Source organism: Macaca nemestrina, chromosome 17 (genome assembly GCF_043159975.1).
Source record: "Macaca nemestrina isolate mMacNem1 chromosome 17, mMacNem.hap1, whole genome shotgun sequence".
Classification (NCBI taxonomy): Eukaryota; Metazoa; Chordata; class Mammalia; order Primates; family Cercopithecidae; genus Macaca; species Macaca nemestrina.
In genome coordinates, this window is record NC_092141.1 from 37,957,460 (window position 1) to 37,978,760 (window position 21,301).

Below are 21,301 nucleotides of genomic sequence, written 5' to 3' on the forward strand. Positions count from 1 at the left end.
AGCCCAAGTGATGAGCGGGGTAGAACGGAGCAGTCAGGAGAGATCTTGTTCTCCGCAGGAAACTGGGCATCTCTGTGGTCCTGAGCATCCCAGGAGGCCGATCGTTCAGAGACCTCTGGTGCCTGATCCCAGTTCACATCCACATCCCTGGAATAGCCCACGATGGGCCCTTTACCCTTGGCAGGTGGACACCATTCAACCTGCCAGGGCAGGTGTGTGAGCATTTCATGGCATTTGGGGACAACGGGATTCTCTGTCCGGTCCCACTCTTCTCGAGTCCTTGGGAAGATGCCATCCCCTGCTTGGAGCTTCAGACTCCAGAGACCCATGGAGGTGTGGGCCATGTTACCTGGGGGCGGTGGTGGAATGAAGGTTATACAACCAGCCAGCATCTGGGAGCCCGGCAGGAGCAATTCAGGTTTTCTCTGAAGCTCTCGGGTACAATGTAACCTTTAGACAATTTTGTCTCACAGGATGGACATGGTAGAGGACGTGGACAGTTTGTGGGCACAGGAGCGAGAGGACATCATTATGAACTATGAGAAGGTACAGGTCGGTCTGCTTCTTGGAGGGAGGCCTGTTCCAGTGCACCCTGGTCAAAGGGTCCTGGGCTCACTAGGAGCACAGGGTGGGGACGGGTGGCCACTACCCCCAGGCCCTTACACCCTTTACCTTGGACCCCTCACCAAGGCTTCCTCTGGGTTACAGGGACACCGAGCTGGGCTGCCAGAGGACATGGGGCCTGAGCCTGTTGAAATCTACAACAACATTGATCACTTTGGAATTCTGCAGTGAGTCCTCTGTGCTCCCCTCACCCCTAAAGCACCTGTCTCAGCTCAGGGACGGGTCTGCTTTTAGGAAGGCCTTTCTGAGGTAGGACATGTCCTGCCAGGTCGCGTCAACCTCCTTTCCAGGGTCAGAATTCCTCCCTGGCTCCCCTGCAGGTCCAGCCCGAGGTTGCTGTTAGGCCAGAGGTGCGGGGCCCATCTAGGGAGCAGGTGGGAATGGAGACTGGGCTAGGTCAGGCCCCTGGACTCTCAGCAGTTCTGTCCACAAGTTAGCACAAGAGGAGGGGGCAGCCTGAGTGTCTGGCCATGTCTACCTGGAGACAACCCAGTGAGATCCAAGTGTTGTGGCCACAGGGTGAGGGGACGCCTGGCCGAACCTTGGGGCTGTTGTCCAGCAGGTCTCTGAGGGCCCACCTGCCCCTGTCCTCCCCCAATTTCCCTAGAGCTACAGCCCTCATTGTCCCCATGGGGAAGGGGGAAAGGCATGAGGACAGTGGGGGCAGTGGCCCTAGGGAATGGGGGAGAAGATGGGCAGTGCCCGTTCTGGGCATCTCATGGTGAGGCCAGGGAGGCAGCAGGGCTTGTGGCTAAAGACCCTGGATCTGGTGCTGGTAAGGGATCTGGGGCCAGGTAAAAGGAGCCCAGCCAGGAGCCCATCTGTCAGGGATCGTAGGATGGAGAGACAGGATCCAGGGGAAGTAGAGTGGGAGTGAGCTTATGAGTTGTGCCGCTTCTGAAACGCAGGGTGTGTGGTTCACATGCAGGGAGAGGCAGGTGGACACTGGGAGGTCAGACCCTGCAAGGGTCTTGGGGCTGTCAAGTGGGATGGGACCCTTGTGGTCCCAGGGTGCACTGGGCAGGTCTCAGGGCAGGCTCCCTAGACCATAGTGGGGTGATGTGGTCACTCCCTGAGGGACTCCTGTGAGGGCCCGATCACCCACCCTGGGCGGCCCCCATCTAGTCTCAGGGCTGACCTTCCTCAGATCCAGCAGAAAGCACCACCTCCAGTCCAGAACGGGCAGCCTTATTGTGCAGCCTGACCACCCCCCACACCAGGGGCCCCAGTAACCCCACCCAGGCTGGCCCCACACTCCTTCTTCTCCCAGGTCTTGCCCCTCCTGGGAGTCAGCCCCACAGGAAGGCCCTTGTCCTCCCTTCCCTGTGTCTTTTCCTGGACTGAGCCCTGAGCTAGATAGGGACAGAGCCTGTCCTTTCTGGGGGTTGGTTCCCAGTCTCGGGGAGCTCCAGGCCTTGTGCAGGTCCTCAGTTCTGCCTGGGTTGTCTTACAGTGAGACAGAGCTGCCTCCTGCCACTGCTCGGGAGGCGAAGGTAAGAGCCTGATGCATGGGGAGGGGCTGAACCAGGGATGTGGGGACTGGGCGGGTGGTCAGTGAGGCAGAGGAGGCAGCTGGCCTGGGCGGTGGTGGGTAAGGGCAACACGATGTCCCTGGGAGGGGCAGCACTCCCTGCTGGACCTGACCCCAGGTTGCTGTAAGTTTGGCAGCTTGATAAGATTCCAAAGTGAGGACCACAGTTGTGGCTTGGGGGTGGCTGCCCGCCTGTGTCAGGACCCCACCTAGAGGCTGGGACCTGACCTAAGACTGGTGTGTCTGTGGCCTGAGGATGGCACGTCCCGGGGTCCCAAAGCCAGCCCACTGGTGCTCATTTGCTCAAAGGTTCTCAACCCTTAGGGTCTGCCCTTCCTTGGCTCCCTCCAGCTGGGTCCACCTGGGCTCCAGAGCCCAAGATCCAGCATCCACGGGCGGCTCTGGGAAGCCTGGCAGCTCCCCTAATGCCAACATTCCTCATTTGACAGCAAATGCGGCGGGAGATAACACGAAAGAGCAAGTGGATGGAAATGCTGGGACAATGGGAGACATATAAGAACAGTAAAAAGGTAATGTGTGGAGGGAGAGGCCCCAGGAACCACTCTCTGCAGAGACAGGGGACAGGCACCCTTGGCTGTGACCTGGCACCATCAGCCTCTCAGAGGGTGGGTGGCACACTGTCCTCACCCAGAGGACTGCAGGCCTGGTCGGTGGTTTCCCTGCCTATTTGTGCAAGCGTCACCTTGCTGGGAGGGAATCTGAATCTAGGGCTGGGACCACCTGGAGCTCAAGGCTAGGGATGCCCTGGTGACCCGAAGGAAGGAAAAGGTTCAGATCACAGTCCTGACTCTGAGTGTCCATCCACTCTTTCAATCCTGGGAAGGGAGACTGTGTCCCAGCTTAATGTCACCTCTAACGAGGAATCACGGGGCCAAAACCAACCATTTCCAGAATCCTTGAGCTCTGGTCCTCACTGGGGTCGCCCCGTGGCCTGTGACACCGGATTGTTTTCTGCCCACAGCTGATAGATCGAGTATATAAGGGCATTCCCATGAACATCCGGGGCCAAGTGTGGTCAGTTCTGCTGAACATACAGGAAGTCAAGTCGAAAAACCCCAGAACATACAAGGTACGCTCAGCCAGAGCACGACAAACAGGACAGGCCGTGTCAGGAGCCCAGGTCTCCAGCTGGAGGGAGCATCAAGCCCAGGCTGGGGGGTGGGTAGGATGGTCAGATGCACATCCTGGGCACGGACGGTGACATAGTCACCACAGACAAACTCGGCTCTGGTGACCCTCCCCGGCTTCAGTAACAAGCCAAAAAGCAGCTTTGTGCAGAAGGAAACCTTCCTGCTTTCCTTCCTTCCCGGAGTGCTGACTGTGGGCTGACTGCCATTTGGGGCCGGGAGTCTTCCATCCGTTCTGAGGCTGCTTCCTCCTCTTGGCGTGCCCTACAGGTCATGAAGGAGAAGGGCAAGAGGTCATCTGAACACATCCACCAGATCGACCTGGACGTGAGCGAGACACTAAGGACTCACATCTTCTTCAGGGATCGATACGGAACCAAGTAAGCCTATGGGAGCCACAGGGTCTCATCAGAGATGGAGTGAACGAAAGGGATGGGGGTTCCCCGGAGAAGAGGCCAGGGTCACCCAGGAGGGATGACAGAGCTGCCAAGACCTCCCCTGACCCAGGGAGCAGCCAGCACCATGAACTGAGCACCTGGTTCCAAGCCCTGGGCCAGACTGGAACATGTGGGGCCAGAACCCAGGAGGATCCTGAGGAGACAGAAGGCAGCAAACAAAATCATGCACAATGGTGAAAGGTGCTCTCCCTGACCCACGGGGACCCATGGTAGGACTCACAGGAGGGTGGCAAGATGGAGGGCCCATGAGCCTCTCCAGGCAACACTGAGAGCAACAAATGCTGGGGCAATTAGGGGTCCTGGAAACTGTCATCCTGGTCTGCTGGGAACATGACATGGCACAGCCACTTTAGCAGCCAGTTGGGCAGTGACTCACAAAGCTCAATGGACTTGAACCACGTATCCCCAAAGTATCACAAATATTGAACCCACTGATTTGAAAACTGATGTCCACATGAAACCTGCATGCCACGTCCACTGCTTGATTCATCGTCACTCACACAAGGAGCCTTCAGGGACAGTCTTCAACATGGGAATGGGGAGAGCAAGGATGGTCCTCCCTTCAAACGGAAGACCCAGTGAGAAAAGGGAATGAGCCAGTGTTGCCCGCATGAACGTGGGTGGATCCTAGATGCATTTTGCTGAGGGAAAGAAGCCAGACCCAATAAGCTACCACGTAGGATTCCCATTCCTGGGCCATTCTGGAAAAGGCCAAACCATAGGGATTGAGAAGCAGTCTGGGTGGTCAGGGGCTGACGGATCAGGGACAGGCCGGGTGCATAGGGGCCACCCTGGAGACTTGGAAGGTGAAGGAGTCGCTTCAGGAGGGGCTGCAGCGGTCGCCAGGAGACTCTGCCCATTGGTTTACAACCGTGGAGGAACTGTACACCCAAAGGCTGAACTGGCGTGTCTGCAAACTGAAAATAAATAAAGAAAATCATTCAGAGTGAAAAGGATCAGGCAAGTCACTGTACAACTGGGCTATCTGCATGTCACAGATGTGGATTTTCCTGAAACATTTCCTCAAAGTCAAAGGCCCTGAAGAGCTCACTGCTTATCTGGTGAATCATCTGAACCTGAAATGGGCTTTGTTGTTAGGCTTTGTAGACAAAGTGAAACTAACGGCATCTGCACAAAACAAACAAAAGCCTCATTTCTCTGTTTCCTAGGCAGCGGGAACTATTCTACATCCTCTTGGCATATTCGGAGTATAACCCGGTGAGTATTCCCCGCAGTGACGTTCCCGGGCAGTATTTCCCTGTTCACAGGAGTGGGTGTCTGGTGGGGTGTCGCTGCTTCTTTTAAAGTTAGTATTTGTGAGCCACCAGGATATAGGAGGTAGGACTCCAGCTCACTGCTGGCATAAACCTCCAAGCAAGGGGGTGATATCAAGGGGTCAAGCTGAGACACAAAGGAGTCAGGCCTGGACTCCTGGTGTCACCTGGGTCTGACCACCACTTCTCAGAACCAGAAATGATGCCCTCCTCCTGGGGCTGCCCCAAATCCCAACAAGCTATTTTTTTAAACTACGTTTTAGGCCGGGCCCAGTGGCTTACACCTGTAATCTCAGCACTTTGGGAGGCTGAGGCAGGTGGATCACGAGGTCAGGACATCAAGACCATCCTGGCTAACATGGTGAAGCCCCGTCTCTACTAAAATAATACGAAAAACTAGCCGGGCGTGGTGGCAGGCGACTGTAGTCCCAGCTACTCGGGAGGCTGAGGTGGGAGAATGGCGACAACCCGGGAGGCGGAGCTTGCAGTGAGTTGAGATTGGGCAACAGAGCGAGACTCCTTCTCAAAAAATAAAATAAAATAAACAAATAAATAAAGTACATTTTAACTTTTAAACTCCTGCCATGGGCCAGGCTCGGTGGCTCATGCCTGTAATCCCAGAACTTTGGGAGGCCGAGGCGGGTGGATTACCTGAGGTCGGGAGTTTGAGACCACCCTGACCAACATGGAGAAACCCCGTATCTTCTAAAAATAAAAAATTAGCCAGGAGTGGCGGCGCATGCCTGTAATCCCAGCTACTGGGGAGGCTGAGGCAGGAGAATTGCTTGAAGCCTGGAGGCAGAGGTGGTGGTGAACCAAGATCGTGCCATTGCACTCCAGTCTGGGCAACAAGATCGAAACTCCATCTAAAAGAAACAAAACAAAACAAAAAACTCCTATCACAATTTTTTAAATCTTACATTAATGAAAACACAAGGATGCTGGGATTATTTACCTGGGGAGAGGGAGAAAAAAACAAAAAGGTGCTCTCAACACAAGAATGGAGCAAAGCTTTTAACATCTGCCTGTTACCTGTTTACTTCCTGTCCTTTTTTTTTTTTTTTTTTTTTTTCTTTTTTTGAGAGGGAGTCTCGCTCTGTCGCCCAGGCTGGAGCACAGTGGGGCGATTTGGGCTCACTGCAAGCTCCATCTCCCGGGTTCACGCCATTCTCCTGCATCAGCCTCCCGAGTAGCTGGGACTACAGGTGCCCGCCACCATGCCCGGCTAAGTTTTTTGTATTTTTAGTAGAGATGGGGTTTCACCGTGTTAGCCAGGATGGTCTCGTTCTGCTGACCTTGTGATCCGCCGGCCTCAGCCTCCCAGAGTGCTGGGATTACAGGCGTGAGCCACCGCGCCTGGCCCTTTACTTCCTTATGGTCAGCTAGGATGACTGCAGTCAAGTAGGTCTGGTTTCTCTTAAAGAGCCAAACTCACGAATTTAGAATTTTAATTTAAGTGGCAAGAAATGATCTCACACATGCTGATTTCCCTTCTGAAAGGAATTAGGCTAATCAGCTATTATTGTACAAACACAATGGTACTCAAAATTTATTGTGGATCCCTCCCCTCCCATCCTCAGAATGGAAAAGCAAAAATAAATGTCGAGCCAGTACTACCCCTTCTTATGAAACACAGTAAGTTTCAATGGCATTGTCTTACTATGAAGAATACGTTCCTGAAAGTCGCACTTGAGTATTATTTATATCCCAGTTTGTTTCCAAAAGAGGTTCTGCAGCATACGACCTAGTAATATAGGCCGGGCACAGCGGATCACACCTGTAATCCCAACACTTTGGGAGGCTGAGGTAGGCAGATCGCTTGAGCCCAGGGGTTTGAGACCAGCCTGGGCAACACGGCAAAATCCCACCTCTACAAAAAAAAAAAAAAAAAAAAAAAAAAAAAAAACTTGGGTGTAGTGGTGGCGCACCTGTAGTCCCAGCTGCTCAGCAGGCTGAGGCGGGCAGGTCAATTGAGCCCAGAAAGTCAAGGCTGCAGTGAGCCATGATTGCACCACTGCACTCCAGCCTGGGTGACAGAGTGGACCCTATCTCGAAAAAGCAAACAAAAAATGTGTATATATATATATACACACACAGACACACACACACAATATATGTATACACACACAGATACTATATATATATGCACACACTATATTTACACACTCTATATACAAATATATATACACTTACATATATATAAACTACAACAATTAGAGTAGAAAATTAAGTTGAAATAGTTTTAAAAGGACAGAAGGCATAAGCCATAAAAGCCTACTGAGGCCAGGTGCAGTGCCTCACACATATAATTACAGCACTTTGGGAGGCCAAAACGGAAGGACCACTTAAGGTCAGGAGTTGAAGACCAGCCTAAGCAACAAAGTGAGACCTTAGCTCTACAAAAAATAATTTTTTAAAAAAGTAGTCTATTGGCAAGGCGCAGTGGCTCCTGCCTGTAATTCCAGTACTTTGGGAGGTCGAGGCAGGCGGATCACGAGGTCAAGAGATTGAGACCATCCTGGCCAACATGGTGAAACCCTGTCTCTACTAAAAATACAAAAACTTAGCTGGGCGTGGTGGCATGTGCTTGTAGTCCCAGCTTCTTGGGAGGCTGAGGCAGGAGAATCACTTGAAACTGAAAGGCAGAGGTTGCAGTGAGCCAAGATCGCGCCACTGCACTCCAGCCTGGGCAACAAGAGCTAAACTTCTCAAAAAAAAAAAAAAAAAAGAAAGAAAGAAAGAAAAGGAAATTACAGAGTGTATTGATAAAGTTTGGATATTTGTGCTTCCAAATCTCATGTAAAAATATACTCCCAATGTTGAAGGTGGAGTCTAGCAAAAGGCGTTTTGGTAATGGGGGCAGATCCCTCATGAATGTCTTGGTGTTTTCTTTGTGGTAATGAGTGAGTTTCTTGCTGGTGTTAGTTCACGTGAGATCTGATTGGTAAAAAGAGCCTGCCGTCTTGCTCCCTTCTCTCACCATGTGACACTCCTGGTCCCCATTCCCACTCCCCCATGAGTAAAAGTTTCCTCAGCCCAAAGGTGTTGGTGGTATGCTTGTACAGCCGACAGAACTGTGAACCAAATAAATCTCTTTTCTTTATATTAATAATCTACCCAGTTTCAGGTATTCCTTTATAGCAACACAAAACAGACTAATACCGCTATATTTCTTGCCTTTCAGTATTTCACTCTCCTGATTTTCCTATTACCCCTTTGGCAGCACCTTTCTGATCACCCTATCAAACCTTTAAATGGTGAAGTTCTTCAGGTCTCTGGCCTAAGATGTCATCTTCTTTCACGTGAAACACTAGGCAATCTTATTCATTGTCCAAATTTCCATTACCAACTAAATTATAAAAATATAACAGAGAATCCCAAATTTTATCTATTTGTATCTGTCCTCAGGTTCAGGTATAAAACTCTGTATGCTACATGAACACTTTATTTTATTTTATTTTGAGACAGAGTCTCGCTCTGTTGCCCAGGCTGGAGTGCAGTGGCTCGATCTCGGCTCACTGCAACCTCCACCTCCAGGGTTCAAGCAATTCTCCTGCCTCAGCCTCCCAAGGAGCTGGGATTACAGGTGTGTGCCACCACTTCCATCTAACTTTTTCTATTTTTAGTAGAGATGGGGTTTCATCATGTTGCCCAGGGTGGTCTCAAACTCCTGGCCTCAAGTGATCCACCGACCTCAGCCTCCTAAAGTGCTAGGATTACAAGCGTAAACCACCACACTCAGCCTACATAGACACTTGAAATGCTCCACAATATATGACAAAACATGCTCTTCCTGCTCTTTCCATATATTGGTAATGATATTTTCAATGACACATTGCTCATGCAAGACACCTAGTATACATAATCTTTGACCACTTCATACCTTACTCCGTAACCTCACTTTTTTTTTCTTTTTATGTTTTTTTTTTTGAGAGGGAGTCTCGCTCTATCACCCAGGTTGGAGTACAGTGGTGCGATCTTGGCTCACTGCGAGCTCCACCTCCCGGGTTCATGCCATTCTCCTGCATGTAGCAGGAGTAGTCCCGAGTAGCCGGGACTACAGGCACCCGCCACCATGTCCGGCTAATTTTTTGCATTTTTAGTAGAGACGGGGTTTCACCGTGTTAGCCAGGATGGTCTCGATCTCCTGACCTCGTGATCCGCCTGCCTCGGCTTCCCAAAGTGCTGGGATTACAGGCGTGAGCCACTACACCCGGCCCTAACCTCACTTTTAATCCATAACTATATTGTGCCCTTCCTCTTCCTCAATACTGGTGAGATCTGCCTATCTCTCTCCATCTCCACTATTACCCTAATTAAAGCCAGCATCACCTTTCATCAGGACCACTTCAGTCACCTCTTAAATGCAGTAGTTGCCCAGTTATCCATGGGAGAAACATTCTAAGAACCTCCGTGGATGTCTGAAATGACAAATGGTACTGAGCACTTGATTCTGTTTTTGCTATACATACATACCTATAAAAAGTTTAATTTAGAAATTAGGCACAGTAACAGATTAACAACAATAATAAAATAGAACAGGCCGGGTGTAGTGGCTCATGCCTATAATCCCAGGACTTTGGGAGGCTAAGGGGGGACAGATCACCTCAGGTCAGGAGTTCGAGACCAGCCTGGCCAACATGGTGAAACCCCATTTCTACTACAAAGACTAAAAAATTAGCTGAGTGCTGTGGTGCACACCTGCAGTCCCACCTAAGCAGGAGGCTAAGGCGCAAAAAATCGATTGAACCCGGGAGGTTGCAATGAGCTAAGATCGTGCCACTGTACTCTAGGTGACAGAGAGAGACTCCACCTCAAAAAAATTTTAAAAATTGAAAAAAAATTATAACAATTTACTATGAAAAAGTTACGTGAATGTGGTCTCTCTCAAAATACAGTCTGCATAACAACCACCAGATACACAATGGTGGTCCCATGAGATTAAATGGAACTGAACAATTCCTATTGCCTAGTGATGTAGTGATGTAATAGCCATAGTAACATGACAGAGCAATTTTTAAACTAAATGTAGTGTACATTAAGTGCACAATGTTTATGAAGTCTACGGTAGTTGTAGCAGTCCATTCTCTCACTGCCATAAAGAACTACCTGAGACTGGGCAATTTATAAACATAAGAGGTTTAATTGACTCACAGTTCCACATGGCTGAGAAGGCCTCAGGAAACTTTCAATCACGGTGGGAGGGGAAGCAAGCACGTCTTACATGGCAGCAAGCAAGAGAAAGAGAATCTGTATGTGGGAAAACACTGCCACTTTCAAAACCATCAGATCTCAAGAGAATTCACTCACTGTCACGAGAACAGGATGGGGGAAACTGCCCCTGTTATCCAGTCACCTCCCTCCTTCAACACATTGGGATTGGCCGGGCGTGGTGGCTCAAGCCTGTAATCCTAGCACTTTGGAAGGCCGAGGCGGGCGGATCACAAGGTCAGGAGATCGAGACCACAGTGAAACCCCATCTCTACTAAAAATACAAAAAATTAGCCAGGTGCGGTGGCGGGCGCCTGTAGTCCCAGCTACTCAGGAGGCTGAGGCAGGAGAATGGCGGGAACCCGGGAGGCGGAGCTTGCAGTGAGCCGAGATCGCGCCACTGCACTCCAGCCTGGGCAACAGCGTGAGACTCCGTCTCAAAAAAAAAAAAAAAAAAAAAAAAAAAAAAAACACATTGGGATTACAATTTGAGATGAGATTTGGGTGGGGATACACAGCCAAACCCTATCAGTCATGTACAATAATGTCTCAGGCTTTCACATTCACTCACCACTTACTAACTGACTCACCCAGAGCAACTTCTAGTCCTGCAAGCTTCATTCATGCTAAAGTCCTATACAAGTGCATTTATTTTTCTTTCATACCATTATTTTAGCTGTACCTTTTCTATGTTTAAAAACACAAATACTTACCATTATGTTAAGTGCTTGCAGGATTCAGTAATGAAATGTACAAGTTTGCAGCCTAGGAGCAATAGGCTATACCATGTAGCCTAGGTATGTAGTAGGCTATACAATATAGCTTTGTTTAAGAACATTCTAAGATGATTGTGCAATGACAGAATCATCTAATGAGGTATTTCTAAGAAAATACCTCCCTCCTGCATTACACCACACATGATTCTACCTCACTGTACTCTACTCACCTCTTTTCAGAGGGGTTGACCATGGGGAACTAAAATCAAGGAAAGAAAAAACGCAGATAATGGAAAATGACTGTAGTCTCTTCATATTCACTCTTAACTAACTATCACCAATCTGCAGAATGAACTTTTCACAACAAAACAAACTCCAGAAATGCAAATCGAAATATACCACTGCCCACTTAAAAACACTTCAATAGGCCAGGCACCATGGCTCAAACCTGTAGTCCCAGCACTTTGGGAGGCTGAGGCAGGCAGATCATGAGGTCAAGAGATCGAGACCATCATGGCCAATATGGTGAAAACCCATCTCTACTAAAAATACAAAAATCGTTTGGGTGTGGTGGTGTGCACCTGTAGTCCCAGCTACTCGGGAGGCTGTGGCAGGAGGATGGTGTGAATGCAGGAGGCGGGGGTCGCACTGAGCCGAGATTGCACCACTGCACTCCAGCCTGGTGACAGAGCGAGACTCTATCTCAAAAACAAAAAAAAACAAAACAAAACAGAAAAAACCCACTTCAATAGTTTCCCTATATCTTATAACCCTTTCTTACCTCCACAACCTTCCCTCCTTCCAACATTTCACTTTATGGGCAACACTGGCTTTTTCTTCTTTCAATTCTATAAATTCTCCAGAGCTCATTCCCACTTCAAAGGCTTTTAACGGGTTGTTTTTACTCTAAACAGAATATTATTATTCACTGTACCCTCTTTTGCAGCTGGATAACTTCTATCTATCCCTCTGGTCCTTGCTTAAAGTCACTTCATCAAAGACCATGTCTCTGAATCTCCAGATGAGGTCAGGTGCCATATGATGATTTACCTATGCTTCCTTCTTGGGATATATTACAATTACAACTAACTATTTATGCAATTAAGTTAACTCCTCTGCTAGATTATAAACTCCATTTTATGGCTGTAGCTACCCCTAACATCAGGCACAGTCTCCAGGCGCCGTAACTCAAAAACTACATGATGAAGGGATAAAAGGAACAAAACCACAAACATCACATTGCTGCTATAATAAAGAAAAAAAGAAAGAAAGAAAAATTTTAATTTTCAAAAATAGGCCAGATTCGATGGCTCATGCCTGTAATTCCAGCATTCTGGGAAGTCAAGGCGGGCGGATGATGTAAGGTCAGAAGTTCAAAACAAGCCTGGCGAACATGGCGAAACCCCATCACTACTAAAAATACAAAACTTAAGCTGGGCACAGTGGCTCATACCTGTAATCCCAGCACTTTGGGAGGCCAAGGCAAGTGGATCACAAGGTCAAGAGATCGAGACCATCCTGGCCGACATGGTGAAACCCTATCTCTACAAAAAATACAAAAATTAGCTGGGTATGGTGGTGCATGCCTGTAGTCCCAGCTACTCGGAGGCTGAGGCAGGAGAATTACTTGAACCTAGGAGGCAGAGGTTGTAGTGAGCTGAGATTGCACTACTGCATTCCAGCCGGTGACAGAGCAAGACTCCATCTAAAAAAAAAAAAAAAAAAAATTTTAGCCAGGCGTGGTGGCAGGCACCTGCAATCCCAGCTACTCAGGAGGCTGAGCCATGAGAATCACTTGAACCTGGGAGGTGGAGGCTGCAGTGAGGCGAGATCATGCCACTGCACTCCAGTCTGGGCGACAAAGAGAGACTCTGTCAAAAAAAAAAAAAAAAACACGCAATATTCATTTTTATATAATTTCGATGACACCATAATCCTATTGTTTTGGACAGCAATTAAGCAATAAGAATCGAGAAAAACTTCGAGAGCCAAAGCAAATAATATAAGATACAGCATTTATAAATTACCTTTGTGTCTTTTAACATTTATATACTTTACCTTCAAGACATGAAAATATGTGTACAAAGATATTTTATATAACCATTTATAACCATAAAGCTTTTATAAAAGTCTGGGCGCTGCAGTGGCTCTCACTTGTAATCCCAGAACTTTGGGAGGCTGAGGCAGGTGGATCACTTGAGGTTAGGAGTTCAAGAACAGCCTAGGCAACATGGTAAAACCCCATCTCTACTAAAAATACAAAAAATTCGCTGGACGTATTTACTATTAGCAATTTAAATCCAACAATATATAAGAAGAATAGGCCAGTTGCGGTGGCCCACACGGATTATGAAAGTAATCCCAGCACTTTCGGAGGCCAAGGAGGGAGGATCATTTGAGGTCAGGAGACCTGCCTGGCCAATATGGTGAAACCTTGTCTACAAAAAAATAAAACTAACTGAGCATGGTGGCACGTGCCTGTAATCCCAGCTACTTGGGAGACTGAGGCAGGAGAGTCACTTGAACCCAGGAGGTGGAGGTTATAGTGAGCAGAGATTGCACCACTGTACCCATCTCCAAAAATCATCATCATCATCATCATCATCATCATCATACACCATGACACCAAATGGCATTTAGTATATAACATTTGAAAATAAAACAATGAAATTTACATTAATATCTTTAAATATATAGCATTATCTCAATAGATACAGAAAAAGCTTTTGAGAAAACTCAATATGCATTCATGACATAAACCCTCAGGAAGCGAGGGCTAGACCTTACTCAACTGTGTATTCTCCATGGCATGGCATGACTATTCCTCTTGGAGTCTGTGACTGTAACTATCTTTTCAATGGGAGTCATGTAGGCTTCTGTTGGCCTTGTCATATCTAAATAGTACTAAAACCTATATTTGAAAACAATCTGATAAAGTTCATCAATAAAATCCCTACAGCTGACTTATAATTAATGGTGTAACACTGAATGCTCTCCTCAAAGAATGAAAACAAGATTAAGTCCATTCTGTAAGGGAAGAGAAGAAAAGGAATTACAACAGGAAAAAAGAGAGAAAACATCTCTTTTTTTAAAGAGAGAAAAAAGAGAGAAAACATTGTCATCTATTTCCTAATAGATGACAATCATCTATTAGGAAATCTAAGAAATCTACCTAAAAAACTAGTAGAATTAATAGGACTTAAGTAAGGTTGTAAGAAACAGGTCAATATACAAAAATTCAATTTCCAACAAAAAATTAGAAAATGTTATAATACTTTATAATTGCTGAAAAGTGTATTTAATATTTTAAAATACAAATAGCATCAAAAAAGGACCAAATACTTAAAAATAAAAATAATTTTATTTTTATATTTACAGGCGTGGTGACTCATGCCTGTAATCCCAGCACTTTGGGAGGCTGAAGCAGGCAGATCATTTGAGGTCAGGAGTTGACCAGCCTGGCCAACATGGTGAAATCCCATCTCTACTAAAATTATAAAAATTAGCTGGGCTTAGTGGTACATGCCTGTAATCCCAGCTGCTTGGGAGGCTGAGGCAGGAGAATTGTTTGAACCCAGGAGATGTAGTGAGCCAAGACTGTGCCACTGCACTCCATTTAGGCAACAGAGTGAGACTCCGTCTCAAAAAAAGGAAAAAAAAATAAGTAATTTTAAAAACAGACCAAAGGCTAAAAGCAACAAACGACTGCTCAGGCATAACAAAAAAGACCTAATAAATGGAGAGATATACTATACTAATGATTAAGACTCAATGGTTGTCAAGATGTCAGTTCTCCTTAAACTGATCAGCAGATTCAAGACAATTACAATCATGATCCCATTAGCCTTTTTTGGAGAAGAGAGAAACGAGATTATTAAAATCGATATGGAAATGTGAAGGATGCAGAATATGCAGAACTTTGAAAAAGAAGAAAAAGGTTTAAGGCCTTGCAATTCTGACTTCAAGACAATATAAAGTTACAAAATAATCAGAATACTCTAACTGAGTTAGACAAACAGATTTTTGGAGCAGAAGGAAGATTTCTGAAAGAGATCCCACTTATGCAGCCACAGGATGTTCCCAAAGCAACCCAGCGAGAAAAGGAGACTCTTTTCAATCAATAGTGAAAAACAACTGGCCAGCCATATGCAAAGAACTCACACCTACAAAAATAACTGCAGATGCATCACAGACCTAATATAAATTAGCAAAAGCAAAACCTTTAGAGGAAATCAAGGAAACTACCTTCAAGACTTTGAGGTTAGGCAAAAAGTGTCTTAGCTCACAGTAAGCAATAACTACAAAAGAAAACACTGATAAATTTATCAGATATAAATATTTCTGCTCATCAAAAGGTACAGTTAAAATAGGTAAACCACATAGACTTGGGGAAAGTATTTACAAAACATTTATCTAACAAAGGATGAGTATTTAGGACATATAAACACCTTCTGTAACTCAAATAGATGAAAAAAAGAAAACAAAGAACACTAAAGGCTGAATGAACAAACTCATCACCAATGAGAGCACACAAATCGTCAACACATGAGCTAAACGTGCTCAATATCACCAGTTCTCATGAAAATGTAAATTGAAACCACAATGATACCACTTCCGGTCAAGACGGCATTAATAAGGGGACCAGATTTAGCCTCCTTGTGTGAAATAATAAAAACCTAATAAAATGAATGAAACAACAACACTGAAGATATTGGACAAGTAACAAAAGACAGTGATCCCTGGAAGACAAAAACAAACGGGCTGCACGCGTGCCCAGCTTACTGCCTCCGGAGAGTTTCCAGGTCGTGGAACAGGGAGGAGGAACCCAGGCAGAGCATGTGGTCTCCCCAAGTTGAGGAAATGGAGCTGGAAGTCCGAGGAGGCCAAGGTGCCTAGAGCTCACAAGGGAGACCAGCACTGAGTAGAGAGCTGGAGAGAGAGAGAGAGAAATGAAGAGATCTACAAAGGCTCACCCTAGAACTTTTAGTTGAATGACAAATCAGCACTTGCAATGTAAAGGAACTATCCAAGGGCAAGGTGAGAAACCCCCAAAAGAATTAGAGGTAATAGCATCCAGAACTGACATAGGATGTGAACAGTACCCGTACCCAAAATCCAAAAGGAAATGATGTGATGTAATTTATATCACATTGGAGATATGACATCGGAGTACTAGGAAAGAAAAGGCTTCAGAAGGAGGAAAAAATTAACCCTAAACACAGCCCTGGTCCAATCAAAGAAAACATAAAAGACCCAACAGAAAGAAACTGTTTTCAAGTGACTGAATAATACCACAGAACAAAGTCCACAAATATTTTTAAAAGGCAAACAAAACTAGAGAAACGAGAAAACAAGGTAAAATTCCCACTGGTTAAAAAGTCAATCAAAATTTATAAGACTCACATAGAAGCAGGAAATTACACCCCACAATAAAACAAAAAACAAACCAATTTTGAAATGAAACTGAAAAAAGAATTAGCACACAAGTCCTTTAAAACAATTATGATGATATTTCATGTGATCAGAAGGCTAGAAGAAACAAACATATTAAGTAAAAATATGAAATATTTTTAAAATATGAACTTCTAAAGATGAAAAATTACAGTCTAAGATGAAAAATACACTTTGAAATTTACAACACTTGAAACCAAACTTACTAACCTAAATGAAACACAGAAATAAAAACACTAAAAAATGTAATACGTGATAATTGAAATAACTTCAAGAGGCCAAACATACTTGTAACCAGAGCCACAAAACAGGAGATAATATAGAAAAAAAAATCTTTAGAAATCATGGCCAAAAACTTTCATGTTTGATGGAAATTATAAGCATATATAACACAGCGCTGTATTAATCAACTATCAGTCACTAGAAACATGAAGAAAAGTGGCTGAGTACAGTGGCTCATGCCTGTAATCCGAGTACTTTGGGAGGCTGAGGTGGGAAAATCTCTTGAGGCCAGGAGTTTGAGACCAGTGTGGGCAACATTGCAGAACACCGTCTCTAAAAAAAACCAAAAAAACAAAAAACCAAAAAAAAAAAAACCAAAAAAACAAAAAAACACACACACACGAAAAATGGCCTGGCCCTGTGGATCACACCTGTAATCCCAGCACTTTGGGAGGCTGAGGCCAGCAGGTCACCTGAGGTCAGGAGTTCGAGACCAGCCTGACCAACATGGACAAACCCTCTCTCTACTAAAAATACAAAATTAGATGGGCATGGTGGCGATGCCTGTAATCCCAGCTACTTGGGAAACTGAGGCAGGAGAATTGCTTGAACCAGGGAGACGGAGATTGCGGTGAGCCGAGATTGTGCCACTGCACTCCAGCCTGGGCAACAAGAGGGAAACTCCGTCTCAAAAAAAAAATAAAACAAAACACACACACAAAAAAAAATTAGCCACGGGTAGTGGCACACACTTGTGGTCCTTCCAGCTACTCGGGAAGGCTAAGGCAGGAGGAGGTTGAGGCCATAGTGAGCCATGATTGTGACACTGCACTCCAGCCCAGGCGATAGAGTAAAAGCCCATCTCTAAAAAATAAGGTAAACCATGACCAAAACCAGAAATTAACATTCTAATGCAGCCAAAGAAAAAGGCCTTATTACACACTACAAAATCAAAAGAAAGTTGAAATCGTTATAATACTATCATGTAAAGTAGACAAAAATAAAAATTTTATCAGGAAAAAAGAGTATCATTTTATATACATTGAGAGTTTAATTCATCAAGAACACACACAAATCCTAAACATTTATTTACCTATTAATAACAGGGCTTCAAAAATAAATAAAGCAAAAATGGAAGAACTGTAAGAAGAAATGAAAGAATCTACAATTATATTTTAAAATTTCAACAAACCTTTCTCTGTGATAGAACCAGGTCAGGTGTGGCGAATCACAACTGTTATCCCTGAACTTTGGGAGCCCGAGACAGGATTGCTTGAGCACAGGAGTTCAAGACCTACCTGAGCAACACAGGGAGACCCTGTCTCTACAAAAAGATTTTAAAAAGCTAAGTGGGTGAGCCGGACATGTTGGCTCACACCTGTAATCTCAGCACTTTGGGAGCCTGAGGCAGGCGGATCACCTGAGTTCAGGAATTTGAGTCCAGCATGGCCAAAATGGTGAAACCCTGTCTCTACTAAAAATACAAAAATTAGCTGGGCATGGTGGCGCACAACAGTAATCCTAGCTACTCGGGAGGCTGAGGTAGGAGAATCGCTTGAACCCAGGAGGCGGAGGTTGCAGTGAGCAGAGATCGCGCCATTGCACTCCAGCCTGGGCGACAGAGCGAGATTCCATCTCAAAAAAAAAAAAAAAAAAAATTTGCTGGGTGTGGTAGCATATGCTGTAGACCCAGCTACTGGGGAGGCTGAGGTGGGAGGATCACTTGAGCCCAGGGGGTGGAGGCTCAGTGAGCTATGATTGTGCATGTCACTGCACTCCAGCCTAGGTGACAGAGCGACATCACGTTCAAAGAAAAGGAATGATAATAATAATAACAGGATCAATAGATAGAGAATCAGTAAGGATACAGAAGCTTGAATAACATCATTAACCAGACTGACGAAACTATAGAATACTCTGCACAAACTACCAGAATACAAATTCTGTTCAAGTGCATTTGGAACACTTACAAGATATACTATATTCGAACCAGAAAAACAACTCTTGGTAAATTTAAGAGGTTTAAAGTCTTAGCACGAGTTTTTTTTTCTTACCACTGTGTTATTAATTTAGAAATCAGTGACAGAAAAAAAAAATCAATAGACAATCCCAATATTTGGAATCAAAACATACTTTTAAAATAACCAGTGGGGACTGGGAGCAGTGGTTCACGCCTGTAATTCCAGCACTTTGGGAGGTCGAGGCAGGTGGATCACAAGGTCAGGAGTTCAAGACCAGTGTGGCCAAGGTGGGGAAACCCCGTCTCTAATAAAATTACAAAAATTAGCCGGGCATGGTAGCAGGCACCTGTGAACCGCAGCTACTCAGGAGGCTGAGGCAGAGAATTGCTTGAACCCGGGAGGTGGCGGTTGCAGTGAGGGAAGATCGCGCGGCTGCACTCCAGCCTGAGCGACAGAGCAAGAATCTGTCTCAAAATATAAAATAAATAAATTAATTAAATAAAATAATCAACGGGTAAAAAAAAGACAAAAATATCAAGTATTTTTAAGACAGTTAAAGCAGTAATTGAAAGATAAATTTATACAATTACACGACTATATTAGAAATCAGTGACTTCATCTTTTCCTTAAGAAACTAGAAGAGCAAAAGAAAGAAAGATCGAGCAGAAGTCAATGAAACAAACAGAAAAATAGGGCACACTCAATGAAATCAAAGGTTAGACTTACACTTCTGGGAGTATGGAACGGACATACTTTCCCCTATTCCTCCCACTAAGTACAAATTTAAAAAGTGAATATTATAAATGAAACGAACATTCTCTGAAAGGTGGAGAGAAGGCCAATTAGTTCAGGATCACAAGACACAAGGCACAGTAGAGCAGTAAATTCCCTGGGTATTCTTCTTGACTAATGTATCCTACTCCTGAAATGCAAGAAGTGAGTACATCAGGAACACCGATGGGCACAGACCAAAACAATCCCCAACAGGGCCGGGCGCGGTGGCTCAGGCCTATAATCCCAGCACTTCGGGAGGCCGAGGCGGGTGGATCACCTGAGGTCAGGAGTTGGAGACCAGCCTGGCCAATATGGCAAAATCCCGTCTCCACTAAAAATAAAATTTAGCCAGGCGTGTTGGCCGGCGCCTATAATCCCAGCTACTCCGGAGGCTGAGGCACGAGAACCGCTTGAACTCGGGAGGCGGAGGTTGCAGTGAGCAGAGATCGCGCCGCTGCACTCCAGTCTGGGCGATAGAGAGAGACTGTCTCCAAAAAAAAAAAAAAAAAGAAGCCCCAACAAAGGCCTTCTCTCTCCGGACCAAATTACCAGTAAAGTGGGATGTTCACCAGAAAGAAAACTTTTGAAGAACTGCTCTAATCCAGCATAATACCACAGAAAACCTAGCCCCACCCATACCAGCAATGATCGCATGGGAACCTAGATATCCACCCTCGTGAGACTGTCATGAAAACAACCCTAGATTCCCACCAGGTGGTGTCAGAGCAAATTAAGCAGGGGACTGGAACTTTCATTCCAAACGCTAGCTAATGAGCATCCACTCCCCACCGTGTCAGTGGAGAAACGTGGGGAAGCCTGGCCTTCACCACCATCTGCCAGTAATAGGGCATCCCTCCCTGTTCCCACTGGAGCGGTAGCAGAGAAGACCTAGGAGAGAGTCAGAACTTTCACTTACACACAGTAACAAATGAGGCCACAACCACCACGGAGATCAGGCAGGTGGGAGCCACGACTCCCAACTCTGCAAAGAACTAAAAGGGAGGCCAGCCACGGTGGCTCACGCCTGTAATCCCAGCACTTTGGGAGGCCGCGGCAGGCGGATCACGAGGTCAGGAGATGGAGACCATCCTGGCTAACACAGTGAAACCCCATCTCTAGGAAAAATACAAAAAAGTTAGCTGGGCGTGGCGGCGGGCGCCTGTAGTCCCAGGTACCCCAGAGGCTGAGGCAGGAGAATGGCGTGAACCTGGGAGGCGAAGCCTGGCCACTGAACTCCAGCCTGGGTGACAGAGCGAGACTCCGTCTCAAAAAAAAAAAAAAAAGGGAACTAAAAGGGAGTTTACCTCAAATGTCAACATAAACAAGGTAGAAAACCTGAGCTTTATCCCCAACCTGGCTTAAAAAGGTGGCACCAACACTCTGCTCCTGTTAGATCAGTGTAAGAGAACACTAGTTAAAACAGTTGTTTAAGCTGCATAGTCTCATGACAACACAAAAATGCGCAGGTTTCAATCAAAAGTTATTTGTGATACCAAAAAGATACCAAGATTTGGGAAGATTTCAAACTGAATGGAAAAAGGCAATAAACAAATGCAAACATTGATATACCTTATTTCTAATATCTCACAGATACATCAGAATTAACTGAAAAAACCCTTTTTTTGTTTGTTCGTGGTTGTTTTTTGTTTTTTGAGATGGAGTCTCGCTCTGCTGCCCAAGCTGGAGTGCACTGGCATTATCTCAGCTCATCTCCCAAGTTCAAGCCACTCTCCTGCCTCAGCCTCCTGAGTAGCAGGGATTACAGGTGCTGCCATCATGTCTGGCTAATTTTTGTGTTTTTAGTAGAGACGGGCTTTTGCCATGTTGGCCAGGCTGGCTTCAAACCCTGACCCCAGGTGACTAACCCATCTTAGCCTCCCCCAAAAAATGTTTCGGCCAGACACGGTGGCTCATGCCTGTAATCCCATCAC

At 45.8% G+C, this 21,301-nt stretch overlaps 1 protein-coding gene and 1 long non-coding RNA gene across 4 annotated transcripts in view; one reads left to right on the top strand and one right to left on the bottom strand.

Moving 5' to 3' along the window:
* The first annotated feature begins 77 nt into the window (after positions 1-77).
* LOC139359522 (TBC1 domain family member 3B-like) lies at positions 78-2,981 on the top strand. 3 transcript variants are annotated; one of them, XM_071082643.1, is made up of 5 exons: positions 78-212; positions 474-552; positions 709-791; positions 2,078-2,117; positions 2,605-2,981. In XM_071082643.1, the coding sequence occupies exons 1-5, from the start codon at positions 163-165 to the stop codon at positions 2,911-2,913; spliced, it is 561 nt and encodes a 186-aa protein (XP_070938744.1). In that variant the 5' UTR covers positions 78-162; the 3' UTR covers positions 2,914-2,981. The 3 variants fall into 3 exon arrangements, with proteins under 3 accessions (XP_070938744.1, XP_070938745.1, XP_070938743.1); XM_071082644.1 differs by having other exon boundaries at positions 474-546; XM_071082642.1 differs by having other exon boundaries at positions 474-791.
* Positions 158-21,301, bottom strand: part of LOC139359523 (uncharacterized) — a 37,406-nt gene continuing 16,262 nt past the window's right edge. The window contains exons 2-3 of the long non-coding RNA XR_011615574.1: positions 3,059-4,678; positions 158-349 (exon numbers count right to left, since the gene is read on the bottom strand). This is a non-coding gene — a long non-coding RNA (uncharacterized lncRNA). The remainder of the gene's footprint in view (positions 350-3,058; positions 4,679-21,301) is intronic.